The 23,613-nt window shown below is 44.5% G+C and overlaps 2 protein-coding genes across 2 annotated transcripts in view; both read right to left on the bottom strand.

Moving 5' to 3' along the window:
* Positions 1-8,021, bottom strand: part of SMC5 (structural maintenance of chromosomes 5) — a 108,724-nt gene extending 100,703 nt beyond the window's left edge. Inside the window, exon 1 of the mRNA XM_050193372.3 lies at positions 7,859-8,021. Within this exon, the coding sequence (XP_050049329.1) occupies positions 7,859-7,908 (50 nt within the window). The 5' untranslated portion in view covers positions 7,909-8,021. The remainder of the gene's footprint in view (positions 1-7,858) is intronic.
* A 7,865-nt stretch (positions 8,022-15,886) lies between these two features.
* Nup75 (nuclear pore complex protein Nup75) overlaps positions 15,887-23,613 on the bottom strand; it is a 70,468-nt gene continuing 62,741 nt past the window's right edge. Inside the window, exons 21-22 of the mRNA XM_050193420.3 lie at positions 23,168-23,330; positions 15,887-16,070 (exon numbers count right to left, since the gene is read on the bottom strand). Coding sequence (XP_050049377.1) covers positions 15,978-16,070; positions 23,168-23,330 — 256 coding nt within the window. The 3' untranslated portion in view covers positions 15,887-15,977. The remainder of the gene's footprint in view (positions 16,071-23,167; positions 23,331-23,613) is intronic.

Raw genomic sequence — 23,613 nt, 5'->3', positions numbered from 1 at the left:
GGTTGATATTTGACGTCAGGCACGCCTTGAGATGTCTCCACAAGGGACACTCCGCATACCACATTTTTAAATCGAAACTGACCAATATGCAACACCAATCCCCTATTCTACAAAAAGAAGATGGAAAGGTAAACCTTGGCATTATGCCAGTGTTGCAGACATGTGGGACTCTACACCAAACTAACACTGCAAGTTTTGCTAATACCGTAAAGACATGCCACTAAAGTATTATACAATTCAAGAAAGTCACAGCAGGGTCACAGACCTGGACAACACAATTTTGGACCATGTAAGAAGCCTAGCTTAGGATGGTGTAGCCTCCACACAAAAATTTAATGTTTGAAATACAAATGGAAGTGTCACGAAAAGCTAGCGAAAATAGCTGTAAATAATGCAGCCATTAATACTTGCTGGAAGTGAAGCATGACCTAAAATGACCTAAAATTAGTGGCTTCTTGGTGCTCCTCGGTATGATTTCCCAGATAAGGCGGCGCCCGCAGCGTGCTGAATAATAATCTTGGAGGCAACGTGCTGGTACTTACGTCATAGCGACAACCACCAACTGCATACGTGATCTGTTGTGGTGCTGTTTAAAGACTGCTAAGAAGAAAACTATGCAATTACCAGTCCTTAATTGCGGCTTTGCTGAGATTGCTTCAGTGGTACACAGGCCTCAGTTATAACAAATTTAGCCAAAGCGAAATTTCATTGCAATTGGCATCTAAATGCAACACATGCATAGAAGCATTCTGAATGAGTCTTTCTACATGTCAGTCAGAATTTCTGACTACATGGTGGATTATGCGTTGTTTAGCTAGAATGTATTGACTATTTTAACTGTGCATTATACGAAGTTGGACGTGGTTGGCATTTGCATTTTCATACAAGCACAAGGCAAGTGCGTGCAAGACCTTTCATGCATTCTATTGTCTCTCAAATATACAATGGCACAGTGTTTACTCAGAGCACTACAAAAAGACAGCTCACACAATATACAGAGCACTTCACACAGAAAACTCAGACAATGATCTGACCTAACCTAAGAACATAATCTTTAAAATGTGCCAGTGCCTTCCAGTAATGCGTAGGACAGTCATGTAAGGAATTACTGCAAGGAGCTTGTAGATTTTGATCCACCAGCAAAGCCACATCAACTAGCTCAGAAGAATGAAGCAGGTTTGCACCTTCAGGTTCGCTTATTCCCTTACTGAGAGCAGTGAACATGTAGCAAAAGTAGTGGTGGTTGAGTTACTCAATTTCTCTAACTCCATAACTGCCTTGACAAATAAAAAAAAAAAAAATTTGGAAGTGCAGAACTTTTTTTTTTACCTGCATATTTCCGACTTTTTCTAAAAAGTATGCTACGAAGACTGCCTCTTGCATTTTTACTGGCCTTGTTGGAAAAAAATTTGTGACTGAAGCACTTGTACCATGCAAAAAGGTCTCTAGGAGTTTAACACCACTTTCACCCACTTCGGCGGAAAAAAAAAAAAGAAAGCTCTTAATCACAAAGCATGGGGCTACTGGTACAAACCCACATAAAACTGGGAAAAGTACTGCAGCAAAGTGCTGATGACATTCAAACATTGCAAGGTTTTTCAGCAGATGCAGAATCGACATGCTGATGAACTGCACGACTACATAAAGAAGTACTATGCAATTCAATGTTTACCCTGACACCAGGTTGCCAAACATAGGCAAGTTTCATAAAAGAAACATTTGCTGGAATGTCCTTGCTGAACACTATGAAATAGAGCAAGTCCACAGTGGAGAATGTTCTATGATAACCCGGTTCTCCCTGAAGGTCAGTTCCTAAGTACCTTGTAGAGGGCACGGACTTGGGGCAGATTAACACTTGCTGTTTGGAGACACAGATGGCATTTGGCTTCCTGCAATGCATTGGCCAAGTCTGGTTGCTTTGTGAATAGGTGCTGAGAAGTTTGCAGATTACTTGGGCGAAGTTTAATGTGTGATGGAGTCAGCGAACATGTCAACGTAGTACCACAGATGTTGGGTCGAATGGTCTGGGTGATATCCAAGCCGAGAAGTGGTGCATTTTCCTCACTCGTGTAAAATGTGATGCGAGCAACAATACCCTTATAACAAACATCTGCAGTGAAACATCCAAGATGTGGAATCAACTGCTTGGAGCAATCCTCAAGGAGGAAGTTTGATTGCAGCAGCCAGGCCCCAGAAAAATGCTGCAGGAAATCTTTTTCAAGTTCTAAAGCAACACGGTCGCATCGGTGTCAACAGCAAAATTTAAGTTGGCCTTGCCAATCTGGACAAAAATTCTTCAGCGCGGATGGATTGAATAAACTCCAGTTATTTAAGTTTTTCGGTTAATTTGATCGTGACCAAAGGTCCTGGCAGGCACCCATGCATTTCGATAAACACAAACTTGCATTATTTCGATCTTGAAATCGGCTTTCGCCATATAATTCAAACTTGAATGGCCAGCATGCAAGCATCTAGCCCCAATGGCGAGTGACTCCAATAGCGGCAGGGTCCGGACAGGCTGCCAATGGAAACTGACCCTTGCAACGTTTAACACCACGACCCTCTCGAGCGAGGCTAGCTTAGCAGGACTCTTTGAGGAACTATCAGACATTGTTTGGGATATCATCGGCCTTAGTGAGATTAGAAGAGCTGGTGAGGCCTCTAGATTGCTGGATAACAGACATGTCCTCAGCTAAGCTATAGAGGTCTCCTAGATAAGAAGGAACACAGGGTAGGATTTCTAATCCATAAGGACATAGCAGGCAACATTGATGAATTCTACAGCATTAATGAGAAGGTAGCTATAGTCGTAATCAAACTTAATAAGAGGTATAGATTAAAGGTAGTACAAGCCTACGCTCCAACATCCAGTCACGATGATGAGGAAGTAGATAAGCTTGACGAAGATGTTGAATTAGCGATGAGAAAAGTGCAAACTCGGTATACTGTAGTAATGGCAACTTCAATGCGAAAGTGGGGAAAAAGCAGGCTGCTGAACAAGCAATTGGCAACTACGGCATTGATTCTAGGAACACTAGAGGAGAGATGCTGGGAGAATTCACAGAAATGAATAAGCTTCGAATAATGAACACCTTTTTCAGGATGCGTAGCAACAGAAAGCGGACCTAGAAAAGCCCTAATGGTGAAACAAGAAATGAAAGTGACTTCATACTTTCTGCTGATCCCAGCATAGTGCAGGATGTAGAAGTGATAGGTAGGGTAAAGTGCAGTGATCATAGGTTAGTGAGGGCTAGGATTCACCTCAATGTGAAGAGAGAGAGAGCAAAATTGGTCAAGAAGAATCAGGTCAATCTAAAGGCAGTAAGGGTAAAAGCAGACAAATTTAGGCTGCTACTTGCAAACAAATATGCAGCCTTAGAACAGAGAGATGATGATAACATAGAGCTAATGAATGAAACCGTAACTAGGCTGGCTTCAGAGGCAGCAATTGAAGCGAGGGGCAAGGCACCAAGGCAACCAGTAGGCAAGCTCACCCAAGTAACAAAGGATCTAATAAAGAAATGACAAAGAATGAAAGGGTCCAACTCACGAGATAAGATAGAGTTCGCAGAACTGTCAAAACTGATCAACAAGGTGAAAATAAGTGATATCCGAAAATATAAAGTGAGAAAGACTGAAGAAGCCGTAAAAAATGGACGCAGCCTGAAATCAGTGAGAAAGAAACTTGACATAGAACAAACCAAGATGTATCCACTGAAAGATAAGCAGGGTAATATCATCAGCAATCTTGAAGGTAGAGCAAAAGCAGCGGAAGAATTCTATACTGACCTGTACAATACCCAGAGGAGTCAGGATACCTCCATTAGAAACAGCAATGAAGCGGATACAGAAACTCCTCTTATAACTAGCAATGAGGTCAGAAGGGCCTTGTAAGACATGAAATGAGGAAGAGCGGCAGGAGAAGATGGAATAACAGTCGATTTAATCAAAAATGGAGGAGACATAATGCTTGAAAAACTGGTGGCTCTATATACGAAGTGTCTATCGACTGCAAGTGTCTCAGAAAACTGGAAGAATGCGAGCATTATACTAATCCACAAAAAGGGAGACGTTAAAGAATTGAAAAATTATAGACCCATTAGCTTACTCTCAGTATTATATAATATATTTACCAAAATAATCTCTAATAGAATAAGGGCAACACTGGACTTTTGTCAACCAAGGGAACAGGCTGACTTCAGGAAGGGATACTCTACAACAGATCACATCCATGTCATTAATCAGGTTATCGAGAAATCCGCAGAGTACAAGAAGCCTCTCTGTATGGCTTTCAGAGATTACAAAAAGGCATTTGACTCAGTAGATACCAGCAGCCACAGAGGCATTACGTAATCAAGGAGCTTGCCATTATCACTGAAATACTGATAATGGAAGCTTACCATTATCATTGAAAAGGAAGGTGTACGACCAGTACATTTTACCAGTGCCGACGTATGGGGCAGAGACTTGGAGACTGACAAAGAAGCTTGAGAACAAGGACAGCGTAAAGAGCGATGGAGCGAAGGTTGCTAGGCATAACGTTAAGAGACAGAAAGAGAGCGGTTTGAATCAGAGAGAAAACGGGCATAGACAATGTTTTAATTGACATTAAGAGAAAAATATGCAGCTGGGCAGGTCATGTAATGCACCGGTTAGATAACCATTGGACCATAAGGGTTACAGTATGGGTACCAAGAGAAGGGAAACACAGTCGAGGATGGCAGAGGACTAGGTGGAGTGATGCAATTAGGAAATTCGCGGGCGCTAGTTGGAATCGGTTGGCGCAGGACAGGGGTAATTGGAGATCGCAAGGAGAGGCCTTCGTCCTGCAGTGGACATAAAACAGGCTGATGATGATTAGTATGATGATGATGACATCTATTTCGCCTATTTTCGGCCCATGTGCCAGTGCCAGGCACTAAGACCACAAAAGACTAGCTTTTTGCTTTTAAATTATGAAGCTTCTATAGGATATGCAGCTAGATTATCACTTGCAATGTCATATGAGCAGATGGCGTCCAACGACATAAAGTGAAACCTTGCAGGTCATCCAAATTTTGGCCACTGTTATGGTTGAGCTCAAATGGGCGCGTAATCATGCCGTGATAAAATCTGAATAATAGTACAGCGACTGTAAACAAAGAGCACCCATCAAGCACTCATATTATCACCTTCGTGTGACATAGCGCTCAACCAGTCAATCAGCTCATCCGATTTTGCTCAACCTACCAACCAGCATGCACCTGATGGCCAAGGCGACAGTCTCACCAAAAGCGTGGAAGAAGGAAAAAGTTAGGAGAGAGCATTACGTCATGCAGCCAGCCTTTGCAAGTGAATGCTTCATGCAGCCAGTCCCTTTGCTCAGTGGTGGCTCAACACATGACCTCTTGTGTCGAGATCACCGAGCAAGAATCAAGATTTGCTGAAGCGTCTGGTTCCCAGTAGCTATGCCAGTAGTTTTTATTCGGAGCGAGCTTGTTTGGCTGCCCTGCCTGTACAACAGGAACACTAACACCAATTGTGCACTTTTACATGCGATCACGTGTTGGGCCGACAGGTTTGGCTTCAGTTGCATTGCGTTATGCTCCCTACTAACTTTTTTCCTCCTCCATAGCTGAAAGCAATCGTCCCAGAATATGTTCCCAGACACTCAGAATTTCAGGTCGCTAGAAACCTTGGCCGCATTTCAGTCACTCCCTTCGCTTACTTCAATATATATGTTAAATAGGCATATCTTTTAAAAATATGTTTATAGCTTTCCATCGTTTTAGTTTTCATTTTCTCGAAACAATGCTCACACTCCTCCTAACTAAGGCATTTCATGCTTTCATTTGGTACGAGGCGGCACTGGCCACCTTTTATCTGAGGCTGCGTCGTACCACTGTCTAAGTGGTCATACCTCTATGGTTGTACCATGCGCCTCTTGCAGCACATGTGATTGCAGCACGTGCTAGTGGTCCTGCGTTCAGCAGGACCACTAGCAATACAGAAACTGTCATGCAGCAATCAACGGGCCAATAAACATTCAATCTTCTGCCATAATAATTTTCATACACCACAAAAGTGAAAGGTGTTAAATGTCAGTTCTTTACAATAAATGCGTTAAGAACCACATAAACTAAAATGCCGGTCTTACGACTATAATCCCACACCCCTCTGCACATCTTCATTGCAAAATAGATCATGAAAAGGCATTTGATTCAGTAGAGATACCAGCAGTTATAAAGGCATTAAGTAATCAAAGAGTACAAAAGGCATACGTGAATATCTTGGGAAATAGCTACAAATATTCGACAGCTACCTTGGTTCTCCACAAGAAAAGTAGCAAGATACCTATAAAGAAAGGGGTCAAGCAAGGGGAGACAATCTCTCCAACGCTATTCACTGCATGCTTGAAAGAAGTATTCAAGCTATTAAACTGGGAAGGCTTAGGAGTGAGGATCAATGGCGAATATCTCAGAAACCCCACTCTGTTTAAGAATGCACTAATCAACATAAAATAATGTATGGTGGCAAATGGCATAATTAAGTACTTATTCGTGAACATTGTCTGCTTGGTAAAGTATACTCTTTCTTTATTTTCGTATTAGTCTTTTTTGGTTGTTATGAATACATTACTAGTTCTTTCATATCTCTTTTGTTCCCTGCACTGTGAATTCCTAGAACTAATCCTGTATTTCTTGCTCTTGGAATGTATTCTTGCCCCTCCCCTCTGCAATGTATAACTGAGGACTTTAACAGAGAAAGTGTAAGACTGGGGTTGAAGATTAATATGCAGCAGACAAAGATAATTATCAATAGCCTGGCAAGGGAACAAGAGTTCAGGATCGCCAGTCAGCCTCTAGAGTCTGTAAAATAATACATTTATCTAGGTCAATTACTCACAGGAGACCCTGTTCATGAGAAGGAAATTTATAAAAATGGGTTGGAGTGCATACGGAAGGCATTGTCAGATCCTGCATGGGAGCTTAACACTATCATTGTAAAGAAAGGCGTACAATCACTGCGTTCTACCGGTGCTAACATATGGGGCCGAAACTTAGCGACTGACAAAGAAGCTCGAGAACAAGTTAAGGGGCTCGTGTTTCGTCTCTATTCTTCGTCCTTGTTATTAGTTTATTAGTGCGCGCTGTAAGTAATAATAATGCAGATGTACCGACTCGACCAGCTAGCTACCGTACTAAAGTTAAGGACCGCGCAAGGAGACGGGAGGCGAGAGATGTGTATCAGAGAGCAAATGAGAATAGCCGATATTCTAATAGACATTAAAAGAGAAAAATTGAGCTGGACAGGCTATGTAATGCGTAGGATGGATAACCGGTGGACTATCAAGAGTTACAGAATGGGTGCCAAGAGAAGGGAAGCGCAGTCGAGGACAGCAGAAAGCTAGGCGGGGTGATGAAATTAGGAAATTTGCAGGCGCAAGTTGGAATCAGTTGGCTCAGGGAGAGGCCTTCGTCCTGCAGTGGACATGAAGCACATCAGCAAAACTCTGCAAATAGCATGAAGCTCTGATAGGGACACTTCGCCTATATAAGCACATCCCTAAAAAAAAAAAAAACATTGCAACCAATCAGCCCGTTCTACGAGTCTGATAAACAGGTCGAAATTATTAAGATGTGCCTAGGAGATGGCGTCACCAAGTTTGCAATCGCTCACTTCGTTCGCTTCAGGTACGATAACGTCATTGTTTCAGTAAACAAGCCTTTTTGGTTTCCAAGAGGAAGAGAGAAATCAGTGGCCAAACTAGACACATCGGCTAAGCACGAAAATGCAGGCTGACGAGGAACAACATCGCCTAGACAGGTGTTTACAAGCCACGTGAAAAATAAATGAGCATGGAGACAGCTCTACTTACATAAAATTCTCCAACTTGATTCTGACAATGGCTCCATTTGCGTAGTCCATTTTGCCAATTAATACGCGACACTTAAGGTAAGCACATCAAACGAGTGCCACTATTCCTCCAACTTCGCGCTCACATTACATGCGACTACCAACACAAAAAAATGACACACAAAAGAAAACGGCGCGCTACGGATGGATGGAGGGATGTTATAAGCGTCCCCTTTGGAACGGGACGGTGGGTTGCGCCACCAAGCCCCTATTATACACTCTAAGAAAGGTAGAGTTTCATATTAGTATATTTACACCCTTTTGAGTGTATGACGCATAGAGTTTCTCACTATAACATAGTGAGAAACTCTATGGTATGACGATTATCGTTGTGGGACAAATATACACCCCAAAGGGTGCAACCATTTTAAGAGTGTAAGAAAAGTTTACACTCTTTGAGTCGTATCTTGCCACGCAACGATAAACGTGATCTATTTTGTCCGCATTTCCTTTCTTTAAGGCTACGAGCCCGGTACTTTCCAGTAACGAATGGCATGCGCGTTATCAGCATGACATAGCATTCCCGACAGGAAAGTAGCGGGCGCGGCGTTTTCAAGGAAACGCAAGCAAGGCAGATGATGATCATTGTTGTGTGGCAGAGATACACCCCAAAGGGTGCAAACTTTTTTTACAGTGTAGGCCCCCTCCAGGTGAACCGGGGGAACTTCAAAGCCATTAAAACCACAGTGATCCAAACAAACGCTCAAGAGCAACTACAATATTGAAAATCTGAACTTGCATAACTTTAAATTTTATTATATATAAATCATGGGGTATAAAACACATTACTCCATACATAGAGGAAATTACTTGTACTTACTATTGAATTAAAGAAGTCATGAATTAATGGTAATGAAAGTCGATGAAAAAACAACTTGCTGCACGAGGGGAACGATCCCACGTCTTCGCATTGCATGTGCGATTACTTATCATTTCTATAATTCAATTAGTAAGTACAAATAATTTCTAATTTCTCGTATGTTTTCCTTAGTGGTCCTTGTTTGTTGGCGTCTCACGTGGCTTCTCATTTCGGACATTGCGTCACTTGTTTCTGGCTCCCATAATTTTACACATGGTTTTAAAGGTGTGGTGCCAATCTTTAGCCTGGGCCGAACTCCGATGCCACCTAATCAAATAGATGTAGAACGCAGAAACGCCTGTCAGAGATAACCACTGTGCCTATTTTAATGAAATTTATTGCATTTGTGAAAAAAGATAACTTCTAGGGTCTGTAGGAAGCGGAATTCCGATTTAGGGCCTTAATTTTTAAAAGGAATTTTAAAAATTTGGTATGGTTGAAAAGAATAGAAACATGAAAATTACAAATTTGTAGCTCTGCACCTATGGCATATATCGCGGTTCTGTAAACTGCATCCATTAGATCATTCAAAGCAGACAAACTTGATATGTCAGTTTTCGTCTTACGTGAACTTGTTACATTTTGTATGCAAGGGTTTTGCAAAAGTCCTACTAATATATTAGTGATAAATTTGAGAGCCATGTGTAATACATCAATTTTGTCCGTTTTAGATCTACTATTAAATCCAATTTACAGAATTGTTATATCTTTTTTTTATTGCCGAGCAACAGACTTGTAGTTTCATTTTCTGAAAATTTGCTATCTTTAATATTTTTTACTAAAACATTGACAGCCTAAATAAAAAATCCACTAGCAATTAGTCACTAGATATTAACTTTTTCTTTTAAATGCAACAAACCTTATCAAATTTGGTGCCGTGGTTGCCGAGAAAAATTATTTCTCCTTTCCCTTTTATTTACATAGGAGTCCTCGAGCTAAAGCTTACGCTCAGACAATGAAACGCATATTGTTTTTGCCACAGACGCTAAAGCGTTTTCTGAAATCGCTATAGCACATGTGTCCTTGACGCTGGATCCTGTAGCCACGCTGTCGAGAACACGGACACTTTCGATCGCAATCAAGTCCCGTCCGAATGAACTTATTCAACACGATAGAAAATTATCACTGCTATACGTTCAGCAAATGCAGGATCGAGTTTGTATAGATTATAGAGCTTGAGGGTGCAGACGACAGTCTATACAAACTCGAGCGAGCACAGATTCAGCTCGTACATAACAGCAATCAAGTGACCGTGTTACAAGTAATTATATGTAACTATAGTCCCCAGAACATCGAAAGTAAGTGTAAATTAAGCTGTTACGTTGCACATTCATTCTCTCCTTGTCAAACCTTTCAACAGCACATTATAGGCGATGCCTTAGATTAAAACAGAAACTGTGCCAATGATTAATGTCGAACAGCTGGACTTGTGCATTGCTCCTTATCTGTACAGAAATGCTCACGAATTGAAAAGCAGCAAAGAAAGCTTGCATGCATGGATTGAAGCCACTTATTCTGAAAAAGTCACTGAAATTAATCTGTAGAAATCACGTAGCACTCGCACAGTGAACATGAATGAGCAGGAGAGGACTAGCACAACATTGATGCCAGAAGCCAAGTGGCATAGCTTCACTGAAACAGAAAACCAGCTCATTGTTGTATTTATGGTGACCATGCTTTGGCGAGCAGCTTAACGACCCGGTGAAAACACTTCGTCCATAGGACATCCGAATCATGTCCCAATGCCCACGCACCATTTCAGATACAAATAGGACGGACATCTGCTGGATATTATTGTTGGATATCCTATTACGGACGTTCCAAGGTTATCCCTCATGCACCTTATTTTGACATGCACGTGAATATTTGTCCTCCAATTGAAGCTATGTCTCATTAGTTTCCTCGTAACAGAATAATGCTTTCCCACATGCTCAAATCACAATCCAAAGCTATCATGCCTGCAGCTCGTGTTTACGTCATACTACGGATTTTCTGAAGCAATTTACCTTGAAAACTTTAATTAGTTCAATAGGGTAATTACATAATTTGCATTATGGCAAACAGTATGCAAAGGCTCTGGCGTATGTGCATTACATACACGCAGCCTGTCCAAGAATGTCCCTCATGGGCATGCAACCGATGACTGCAGGACATGGAAAGTGCAACCAAATGGTCATGTGAGGTATGTTCGCATGATGTATTCAGCACATCCCTAAGGATATCGATGTCCTAGCATGTGGATGTCGATAGGATATCTATAGGACACAATTCTTGTCACTGGGGATATGGGTACAGCATTTCACAAATGGGGCACAATTCCATGGTTTGTGTAATCTGTAACTAAATGCTCGCTATACAGGCATCACAGAGTATGGGGAAACACGCAAGAGCCGGTACGATGCAGAAGAATGATGTATGGAATAGCTTTACACACTAGTGCAATGACAGCACTAATACAGTATGGTAAAGGGCACAAGAACAAGTGACCTGTATTACAAAAGTCCCGCTGATTGTTTTGCTTCAGCAAATCCTAGTCCCCGTGACAACAAAAGTAAGTTTAACTTAAGCAGTTACACTTTACTTTCTCTCCTTGGCACACCTTTCAACAACACATTAACTGAGACCCTGGAAAAAGGAACTGCACAGACACATAATGTCGCACAATATCAGCCGCCAACCTCGTTGCTGTCGATGCGAGCTGAAATGTTCACGAATTTAAAAGCAGCAGACATACAGAGAAAGTGGGCGAACCACCACCGAAGCGCTTTCAAGCCACACAACAGGCATCGCATGCAAGAGCGAGCGATTGCAGCGCTGCCGCTCCTTTCGCCATCAGCGGCATCACGTGCCCCTATGCGTTGCTGCCTCCGCACACTGCACTGCGCCGTCTAGTTCACCGTACCCTTAAGATAAAAGCTGGCACGTTGAAACAGAGAAACTGATTGCGAGATCAAATAATTCCAGCCGCAGCGACCATACTTCGATGGAGGCAAAATGCCAAAACACCAGTGTGCCGTGCATTGGGTCCCTAGTTAGTCAAAATTAATCCGGAGTCCCCCACCATGGCGTGCCTCATAAACACATTGTGGTTTTGGCATGTAGACCAACAGAATTAATTTCAGAGCGCAGCTCTTTGGCGCCCATTCCTGCGTTTCGCGTTGCTGTTGTCCTTCGCCATAATCAGCTCCGTAGCCGGGGCCAGTGTGCTGCTCTAGCTGTGCGCGCTCCTGGTGCCATCTCTCGCACACGGCACGATTCTTGCTCTCTTCGCTCCTTCTCCAATGCCACACCTATGTGACGACAACCATAGCTCGGTGGCGGCTCAGCTCGATGATGTGCTGCTGCCCAAGCCGAAACGCACAGCCACTGCCGTTCGCCACTGCGTGTACGTCACACCCCCCTTCAGACCAATGAAGCCCATCTGGGTGTCCGCGCACGCGGGCCATCCAGACAACAAGATGGCCCATTCTATCGCTCAAGTAGCTGTCAACCGAGCCACGCCGTCCGATGACCTGGATAACGCCAGAGACTGATTGGTAGAATATCATGAGATCACCCTCATGCGAAATGCGGTTGAGATATCCTGCCCAACGCAAATCCTTAATGAAATCCCAGCAAACTACCTAGCACCAGCTTCAGGCACAAACCTTCCTCTCTCCAGCTGTTCTCGCACTGGTTCACCCAGGCCTATATTGAGAGTAATTTACGCTCTGCGGCACGCCTAGAGCCAACTTCAATCACGTAATGTTCATATGCCCTGAGCTCCAGCCACCCTCTGAGTGGCAACTCACCGACATTGAGGGACGGGAGACCGCAGTTTCTAGCTCCAACACAGGTGACCAAACATGGCTGGTGGACTGGGTTCCAAGGGTCGCCGAGAGCCACAAACTCCCGGCTACCCTACGCGCTCCTGAACCCCCTCACAAGTAGTGTTGGAAATAATGTTCAAGTAATAAATGTTTACCACCGCCACTACCTGTACCCCCCCCCCTCCTCCGTGGCGGCGATCATGCGAGAGCGCGCGGTGTTCTCCAGTTGCCAAAGTGCCGGCTCGGTATCAACCATATAGTTTCCTACAATATTGTGTGAAACTCTATGGTGTCAGCGAATCACGGCGCACCTCCCAAGCCGAAAAGCAGAGCCACCTTCAGTCGACTTGCTAGCAGTGTCAGTCAGTCGCTGCCATCTCTTTGCCCCGCAATGCTCCCATGCGCCTACGCACTGCGTCTCGCGACCTCCCAATAAGTGATCGAGGCAGTTGTGCCAAGCTAAGCTCCATTTGTGGCGGCTGGTGCGAAATGTTCCGCACGAGACGGATTGTCTGAGGCTCACAGATGGTTTATATTATAATATAATCTGTCTGCCTATATAAGTAGTTTATTCTCAGTCAGTTCTTTCTGAGCCATGAGTGAGGCAACGGTGAAAGTCCATCTGCCGCTGCTGCTAAACGAGCTGCCTGAGCAGAGGCACAGCGCCATCGCCACCAGAGTCCAGAGGTGCGCTACACTGAACCAGGCATTGGTGCAGCAAGTCGAGCATATATCCATCCATTTCTCCGACCACAAAGCTTCCTTCATGACCATCAAGAACTGGGAATGGAGTGTTTCTTGAAGAAGGTATATGTGGCTGCTTGCAAACGCACCTCTCAAATCGCGCGCGGCAAGACAAGAGCGACCGCATGAGTGAAGCCGCGTCGTGCTCCATATAAAGTCTAAGTGCGATAAGATCCTATTGCACCCCGGGCACTTTGTGCTTTAGGTGCGAATGAAAGTGTGCGAGGGTGAGAAAGAAAGATGGTGGCTTCATGCACGAGTGCCGCCTCCCTGTGCGAGTAAAGAGAAAGAGGGGAGGGGAGTAAGCTCGTGATAATGTGATGAAGCATGCGCGAGAGGCAGGGGGCTAAGTTGATACTTCATGATTTCTGGCATGTCTCAGCCGTGGCTGCGCATGGCTGTAAGCACAACTGAGCCCATAAGCAGCCGCGCACCCTGCTTTAGAGGTAATCTTCCGCATGTGCAATTAGTGGGCGTGCCGAGATGGTGTGGCATCATCTCAGCTACCTTCCGGCGCGTTTAGTATTAAAGGTTGCGTAATCTCGAGTTTCGGTGACCCGTCAGAGCGAGAGGCAGACAAAGCATTCGCTTCCCGCTGCAGGCGCTTTTCATGATAGCGTCGTCCCAGTGTGGGCGATGCAATCAGCCGCGGGGGCGGAGCGCACGCGAAAGTGCGGCTGGCTTCGCTTAATTCGTACCGCCTATGTGAAGAATGATGCGGTGATGACACCGCATCATTCGTCGCCGACTCCCAAATTCACCAAAGTGAACTGTTTTCTCATTCAAATTTGCTTTTTCAATTGCCAGGAAAATTTGGGTAATTCTGCGGCCCCTTTCCGTGTAAAAAATCTGTCGGTGACTGCGCTTATTTTCGTAAAAGGCTGAATTTCAATACAACGAAATTTAAATATAACGAAGCAAACTGCCGATTCTACCTACTATTTGTTATATCGAGGTTTAACTGTACTCCTGTATAATTTTATCAGAAATAACTTGACAGTTCAATTTGGTACCCTTTTATGAGAAATGGCCGAGAGTAAAATATGGCCTTCCCCAGAAGTTTCAGTTGGCGAATAAATTCGAAGTTTGAGATATATACATAGAGGCATGCATGCTATGGACCTACATTTGACTCTTAAAAAGACCTAAACACGTGCATCTGCCACATCATTAAAGCTTGCAGCCTTGTTACAGACGAGAAAAGGTTACACAATTTTAGGCCTTATTTTAGGTACACACATTATCATGCGAAGAGGCTACAACAGACTAATGCACAGAAAAATATGTTTCCTGCAACCACATGTGCGACAGGTTTTTTGAAGCTGCCTGTACTCAGGCCAACTAAGCTCTTGCAAAATATGGCCAAAGACACTAGAAGGTTGCATTGAATGCTCTTGCACTGTTGCCTGTGCAAATCAATGCTTCAGCTTCATTTTATAGTAAATTTGACAGCAAAGGTATCGCCTACAATAGCAAAGGCAAGAAAAGCTCTGTATTTAAACAAAGAGGTATGCTGGCATAGGAGTATTGACGTGAAAGCTACTCCGCAATAAGGATGATTGATAGGAAATGGCAAAGAAAATGTAAGGAATATATATCACAAATGTTTATGTCTAGATTGTATTACTCAACTATGGCTGGCAATTCACCATGACAGGAATCATTCTGCAATGTAAGTACATTCATAATGACGCATAAGTATTTACTATTAAACAACTTTTTGCTCTTCTACTACTTAGGCTGATCGTTCAGACAGTGTGGCAACTTTGGCGTTGCACTACTAAACTCGAGGTTGCGAGTTTGATCCCAGCCATGGCAACCACACTTCGATGGAGGCAAAATGCAAAAATGTTGATGTATTTAAACAAGCATTTAGATGCACGTTAGAGAACCTCAGGTCGTTAAAATTAATCTGGAGTCCCCATTATGACACGTCTTATAATCATATCATGGTTTTGGCACATAAAATCCCAATACTTGATTTTAAACTAAGGGAACTATGGCAACGCAGACTACCAAGCAAAGTTAGGCACACAGTCAAGCACAAATGTTTTCCAATGAAGTTATTTAAAGTCATCATTACAAGCCACAGCCTTTCTCACTCTGGCAGATTCTCTTTTGAAGAATGCTCAAGACGTCTTGTACATAAGTAACTGCTCAGCTAGGTCATATGCACTTTGTGGTGGTGGCCTGCACATGATTAATGCGAGTACAGAACAAATGCTAAGTACAAAATTTATGTAAAATGTCAATAGCCAAAAAATCTAAACAGTTAAGAGTAGAGCAATATCTCCGATAAAAAAATGTGACCTCTGCAGTTTTTCTTTTCTCAAGAGTCTTTGAGAGCTCTTAAGCTAGCAGTCTTTTCAGTGCCACGCCTGGGAGTGCTCAAGACTAAATACATACCAGTCAACAATCAGTTTGTTTCTATAAGTACACCGTGAACAGGCAAAGCCAGAAGTGATGCAACAAGAAAAACCACACAGCTCAAGCAGACCGCATCTACATAAGTTTGCCTTCCTTCAAGCCAGGCCAACTTGAATATATAGTATTTTCGTTCGACAATGAGACACACAGGCTTGATTCTCACTTTATTCATGTCAATAAATGAAATTTCATCATCTGTTAATATCAACGATTTGAAATGAGCTGAAGAGTCCTTTCTGTGCTCATGGTGGTGCACTGGCTTCCTTTGTGATCGCGTGTACCAGATGGTGAGAAAGCAGTAGTCGCAGCTCCTTTTCTTCTGTCTTTGTCCAGTTCTGTGAGCAAAAACAGATAACAGAACAAAAGCGTTTTAGGAATGTGGAAAGCATATACATGCCAAGATTGCTACATGGTTTCAGTTTGAACCGAGCATTCCAAACCAGGGCTGCACAACTCAAAACTGGCAAGGGCCAAACCAACCTCTCTGGGAGCCACATGGGCTGCCCTTAGTAAAAAATGCTGCATGTTTTGCATATTGAAAGGCAGTAAATATCTGGTGTAGTAGCACTGGTTACTGCCTTCAGCAGATGCAATGTTGTGTCAGTCAATGAAGCCAGACATGCGCTCTTGTTTAGGAACATCAAACGTAACGTCAGCGGACAGACGTAACCGCGTCCGTATAGGCCAGTTTCAAGGTCCTTCTTTTCTTGTAAAACAAAATGAAGGGTTCTTTCTGGTGCATGCCTTTTAGCTCTGGTGCACAGTGCAGGTCAATGTGCTCTAGCTACGCTATGGAGTTGCAATCTTCTGTTGTAGTCGAGAAAGAGTCGCAAAACAGATGATCACCCTGTTTCCCATTCTAGAATGACTCAAGATGCTGTTGGAACTGTGCCAAAAGCTATCTACATGTTCTGAAGATACTAAGCTGCGCTCCCTTCAGCACATGTATGAATGTTTCTCTTAATCCATAAACATTATCTGTTGCAAGAAATTAGTGAAAAATATATGCCCCTTAAGCTGAAGCTTTCCAGTTTGGTATAGATAAAGAAACCTTATGACTTTCATTGTTAGAATTGATGAAAAGTGGCTGCATCTGCATTTGAATACCAATATTGTGAGTCAGACTAGCATCATGTCAAAGAATAGCCTTGGTCACTCTATTGCGTCTCCTCAAAAAATGTCTATGAAAAAGCAACATGTTAACTGCACTAGCCTAGAACAAAGCCTTGAATGATGCAGCTTGCACCAATACATTACTAGATCCAAATAACTGATTGAAGCCTAATCCTAGCCACGTTTACATGAATGCGAGTGTCGCATCGCATCGCATTTCTAGCGCATCACATTCATGTAAACAGCAGTAATGCGCTAGGAAGGCGCATCGCAGTAATGCGCCAGGTGAGGGTAGATTTACGGGCGCGAGTCGACTCTCGCGGAGCATGTAAACGCAGCATCGTCGGATTAGGAACTATGGGAAGGAATTAGCTGCGGGACTGCCGCGCCGGTGAAGCTGCGAGACAGCAACATCCGAAGCAGAAGCAAAATGGCGTCCCCCCCGGCAACTTCGCTCGCCGCAGCGTGCTCTAGGTGAAACTATTTCTCGGCAATCAGCCACCAATGTGCACTCGGTCCACTACCGGAAACCAGTTACACCGGAAGTCGGCTGCACTTCCCTTATACAACACCATGAGGCGCTGCGTTCTCGCGAGAGTTAATGCGCTACATGTAAACGGCGTCGCTTCGCTTTTCCCAAATGCGCTTGGAAATGCGATGCGCCACTGTCGCATTCATGTAAACGGGGCTCCTGATGCACTGCCGCACGAGCGTGGTTGTCTGTATCACGCGGTGCTCCATCAGGGGTCACTTAGATTACTGCGTGGGTCCCAGGAGCCAAGCCTCAGGCGGACGATCAGCTCCGCCGCTTGTGTGTCATGTGCTTAAAATGGACACTTGTTCAGTCTTCACTGGGAGCGACACAGAGTGCCACAAGGAGAAGGCCCAGAGCACGGAGAAAGAAGTATTTGAGGAGAGGAATCTGCTAGGCCGCGAGAGTGCAGGCAGGCAGTGCGATAGTGTCATGGTCGGGCGAGAAGAAAATGCAGTTTTCACCACAGCATGACAGACGACACATCTGGCACGTTGCTATCATTTACATGTTTTTCCACGGACGCGACGCACGAAAATCGCGATATCGTCTCATATATTGTAAATTTTCCCAGATTTCATTCTGTAGTGTCAATAAATAGAAGTGGCACACATTTTATCAACAGCCATGAATGAATACTGTCCTTATTACATGCCGTACTAAACTTCAAACGAGCTACTAGTAGTAATCCCGGAGCAGACATCTGCTGGCGCCGCCACAGTTCAATCGCTCGCATGTGGTGTGAGCACATGCAAAGGTGGCCTTGGGATGAAAAGCTCCCAATTTAAACATGCAAACTGTCGTGTTTATTTGCCATCTGCAGGCTTTCCGTCTCTATTAAAGCTCTCACGGGCTTCCGCATTGTACAGGCGGCGCTGGCTTCTCAGACTTCGTGTGCACTTTCCATGTTGCAAGAAAGGCGAGCGCTATCCATTTGTACCTTTTTTTAAGGATGGGGCAGAAATGTGTCGTGCCAAACTGCAGCAGTGGCTACACATCCTGCAGGGAAAAGGTACCTTCAAAGTTCCTAGCGACCGAATGAAATGGTGGGGTCATGCAATTCTTACCATGCAACAAGGACGTCCAAATGGAAGCTGTCAAGCAATTACCAAGAGGACCAGCAATAGGTTGGTGCTGGAATATTAGACTTCGACCAGCAGTGTGGTAAATGAGGAATCGGGAAGCTCCAGACAAGCTCGCTACCTTCTTGCCGTATATATAATCAGATAGCAGTAGCCAAGAAATCAAACTGTAATGCTTGAAAACTGACCCACAGGATACAGAGGTAGGCATAATGCATTCTGCGCACTTTGTTTTTTACCAGCATTCTGCGGATTGTCAAGACACCCGAAGCGATACTATCGCAAGGAGTTTGTGGTTCCCAGCATTGTCACTAACAATGCTTTCAATCATTCAAGGCATGGCAGGGAAGAAGTTAGAAGAACAATCTAAATATGAACTAATGGCATAGAGGGAAAGTGCCATCATTCGGTTGAACAAATCATACCTAACTTATTAATCTCACGTTGCTCTGTGGTCCAGAGTACAAGGAAGGTACAGTAGAATCTCAATAATTCGAACTCGAAGGGGCATGAAAATTTGCTCAAATTAAAAGAAATTCATATTATAAGAAGGACCTGTTCTTGAAGTATTTGTGCACCATAGCACAACGAGTGAGGACCACGAAATTGCCCACGCTGGCCAACGCTTGCTCCCCCCCCCATAACGGCAGGAAACGAAACATCAAGGAGTGGGCTAAGCTGGCGCCGGGCTGGCAACACCGGCGCAGAGACCGTCGAAGGTAAGGGAGTTACGAGGGAGTTGAGAGGGAGGACGAGGGGAGCGTAGTTGCAAGGAAGGGCGGGAGGGAAGCGGATTTGCTGTTCCACCAGGTTGATTGATGGTGCTAATTACCTCTGCCACCGAAGCAGCGGAGTTGCTTTGGTGGTCTTATCAAAAGGACGAAGCCGTTGCCAGTTATCACAATCCCGTTGGTGTGTTCCCTTCCGTCGTGGCATTGCCACATTCAAAAGACAAGGAGAATGAGGTAATAGGTGTTGCCTTCGCATTTTTGTATTTAGGGGCTGTCTTGTTGTACAGGATGGAGTATGGCGCACTGTCTCCAACAACTTTTCTATCGAGATGTCTCCATTCAAACTCGTCATTGCAAAAAAACAAGCACAAACAGGACCAAAGCAAGCAAACCAAAACAAGCTCGAGCGAGATCTGACGCGAGCAGACGATCGTGCGAAACAGTGGTCCGGCTGAACCAGACGCGAGTATGAATAGAGTGGTCAGGCGTGTTCGCATGACACCCGTTTCCTGTGCATACATCACTCAAGAAGCCACTCTTATTGGTCTCCTCCACTCGCGGCTCGCTTGCTGCCACGACAAGTCGTGAAAAGTCAGCCCAGGACCGATCCCTCTCGCAGCAGGCATTTTGCCGCTAGCGCTGCTGCCACTGCGCAATGCAGAAACAGCGACCTTGCCATTTGAGAGGATGAAATTTTCGCCATGGTTTTTTTTTTCTTCGCGCTCAGTGTTGAGGGGTTTCTCTTAAGCCTTTCCGCTATGGCGGGGTCTGAGCAACGCTGGTCGGGGGCGCCGCTTCGTGATTTGCCGTGCTGCTGAGAGCATTGTTGGAGCACGGCATGTTCGAATTAACCGGCGCAAACACTTGTGCACTCGAATTACCGGGCGTTTTCGCTCACTGGAATACGCATAACTTTGACGGGACCACAGCATCAGTTCGAATAAACCAGAAGTTCGAATTAAGCATGTTCGAATGAGCAAGATTCAACTGTATTTATTATACGACTGCCTTGGTGTTGACTAACTGCTACACCCTATCTGTGTGGTGCGCATGAGCTGTTGCTCCTGCAATTCAAGGGTGAGACAACAGTATTAGAGAACACTGCAATACGACACTATAAGAGAGTATGGCTCCCAAGAACTGTGCTAATGCTAATGCTAATGGTGCAGGGTAATGTTCCTCCAGCTCGATATAGCCTCTGAGGGCAACCTGGTGCAATATGTCCATGCACGTGAGGTTAGCTGCATCTCTTCCACATAGTCTCTAGAACAGGAGCAGCAAAAAGGTATGTTTCCAATTCGAGTTTAGGACCCTGCCAGCAAGCAAAAAGGGCTGCCTGAGATAATTGTAATTCCGTATGCACTGTTCATGTTGGTGTGCAAGAGTTTCTCCCCGCGCCCCAGCTCTCGCAGTTAGCTTGAGCCGTCAGGAGAGCGGGGACACGATTTTCTGCCCAAACAGACCAATCGGGTGAGCCTCTGGTCCTTTTGGGGGCAGTCAGCAGCAAGTGTTTTAATGTCGCTGCTCAACGCTGCCCTCGGAGGAAAGAGAGAGGGAAAGCGGTGGCCCACACACCAAAAGTTCAAAAGTAACTTCTCCAGATCGCTGCCTTAATGCTCAAAACGTGCTGCACTATGGCGAGGCAACACAATGCACAAACACAATCCCCACACTGTCCAGCAAACATACCAAGCATAAGCATCGATTTGCGGTCACTACCACCTGCGATCATTCGATTCAAACATGTAGTTGAACCTCACAATAACGAAATTGGTGGCAACATGAAAAAAATTCTCTTTCGCAAGAATTTCGTTGCTGTGAAATGAGACAGCACAGATACATAATGCGTCGCAGAACGAAACTTTACTGTGAAAATTCCGTTAGACTACTTTGGCAAGCTCTGCTCGAGGATATAGAACCGCATTGCCGGCAGTACAAAGCGTGCCGCCTGCGTAGATCAGCAGATGCAGCACTGCCGTCAAGCAGTATTCTCAGTCAGTTGCTTTCAGAAATACAACCACTTTTGCGAGATTTTGCGCAACTCGGCACCGGACGCAGAGCGACAGTGCTCCACACATGTAGCAGCATTTCTCCAGCCCACACTGTCGCCCATAGGCGCCGACGTGTCCAGTGCCGAGTACGAAAGTGAATGTATCTCGTATACCCAAAGACAAGGCAGTTGACCGCAACTACTGCCCTGTCCCGCAATCTACATCCAGCACTGAATCCGCATGTGATGCCTATAGGGTGGCGCCAAAAACAGCATTCATGAAGCAAGGGATGCATAAAGTGGCAATTTGGGCCAGTTGGTGAAAGCTCATTTTGTAATGTGGGAGTTACTGCACTACAGGCACACGGACAACATAAGTAGAAGTGGACAGGACTGTGTGCATCCTGTCCACTTCTACTTATGTTATCCATGTGTTTGTACCCCAGTAACCCCCGTATTACAACAAAAATGGCGGTGCCTGCACAAGTGTAACATGGTGGTATGTTACGCAATATTAGTGCAAAGCAATCGCATTTGAGCACGTCTTGGAGCCTGCTAGCCTTGTGCAAGTAGGTAATATGCAGGGTTATGCTTCAACAAACTTTCTTGGTGCAGGATTGTAGCACAGTGACATTTCATTGTCATGAGGCACGAAACGCATTGAATCCAATGGGCGATTGCCAGGGACAAGAAAATATTTTGTTGTCGCGAGATTTCGTTACTGTGAATTTCAACTGTACTGGGAAAGCTCATGTTCGATCAAATTGTGAAACACTGCACTAATGATGTAGTCTTGGCACTTCTCTTTTCTGTTTCCAAAGAAAGGTCTCGCACTCTCAAATATTGTTTTGTTTTAATGTGCTCACATTCCTACTTGTGCCCACTGCCATTTACTTGCATTCATAGTTGCTTACTTCCATTCACGCTAAGTGGCACCCACTCACCGGCACTCACTCACATACATACTCATGCCCACCCGCATTCGCAGACAATACTCGTGTTTACTCAAGATCACCATTAATGACTTCTGGCCATACTCATGCTGGCCAGCATTCACTTATGTTCATATTGCGTCCACTCAAACTCAGCTGCACTCACTTCTGTTCAAATTTGTGTTCACCCACAACCTTAGCCACTCGCTAATGCTTCTATCACTCAGCTGTGAAATGAGTGTGGAGAGAGCATGAGTCAGTGTAGTCGTGAGTATGCCAACCTATGTACAGTGGACATTAATTTGAGCCCTCTTAATTCGAACTTAGTTTATTCGAACTGACGCTGTGGTCCTGTCACAATAATGCGTATTTCAATGTGATAAAACACCCGGTAATTGAAATGCATAAGCGTTTGTGACTGGTATCGAACATAGCGTGCCACCGATCGTACTCTTAGCGCCACATCAACACGCACAACGGCATTTCTGAATCGACAGTGCTGCTGCATGCCTGCTACTGCTCCCATACTCCCCTGTAAGTACCGTATTTGGGCACGTATAATCTCAAATAAAATTTTTAAAACAACAGTAATGTCGTGGTCCGGGTTTATATGCAAATTTTGCCTTGCGGTGCGACTTCACAGCAATAAAAATTTTGCCTACAATAATGGCTTCATAGCAGCACACGCCGCATTGAAGTGAAGCCACACTTCCGGAACTTGTGTCAGCTCAGTGCACATGCGCCGCCTAATGCAGTACTGCCTACAATTGAGGCTTCTAGCACTACATACCGTGCCGCAGTGAAGCCACACTTCCGGAACTCGTTACTTGCGTCTTAGCTTAGTGAACCTGCGCCGCCTAACGCAGTGCTGCATATAGTCCTTCGTTCAATTAGCCTCTTTTAATTTCTTTTAATGAATAAATTTTCGGGCCCTTTCGAGTTCGAATTATTCAGATTCGACGGTACCCCACATTGTGAAGCTACTGGCTAATGTCGCTTTTTTGCCACTTACTTATTCTTATGAAAAGGAGGAAAGTAGAATTTTCCCACACCTGTTGAGATTCTGGCACATCAACTACATTTCCAGATGCTGTGCTTCCTGCAGAGACTGCCTCCAGGCAACTCAACAACTGCAGCACCTGGTTCATATCCAGCAGAAGCTCCGTTGAGTCTGACAGCGTGTGAATCGCATCCCGGAGAAGACGAGGCCACAAACTGCATACAAGCCATAAACGGAAGACAAGTGCACTGTTAGCACAAATCCAGAACAACTGGTTGATTGATTGACCGATTGATTGATTGTGTTTAATGTTCCGAAGCAACAAAATAGAGAACTGGGTGAGTTGGCTTGAACGCCTCCCTGTAAATGGAGCAAAATAATACAAGATAAAGAACAAGACCAGATCCAGAAATGCAAACAGTGGACTCTCTTGCTTACAATGCGAGATGCCATGTTGCAACACTAAGTACATCAACGTCCCTTTGGTTTCTCTATCGA

The sequence above is a fragment of the Dermacentor andersoni genome, chromosome 3, assembly GCF_023375885.2.
Source record: "Dermacentor andersoni chromosome 3, qqDerAnde1_hic_scaffold, whole genome shotgun sequence".
NCBI lineage: Eukaryota > Metazoa > Arthropoda > Arachnida > Ixodida > Ixodidae > Dermacentor > Dermacentor andersoni.
This window is presented reverse-complemented; position numbering and strand designations above follow the sequence as displayed.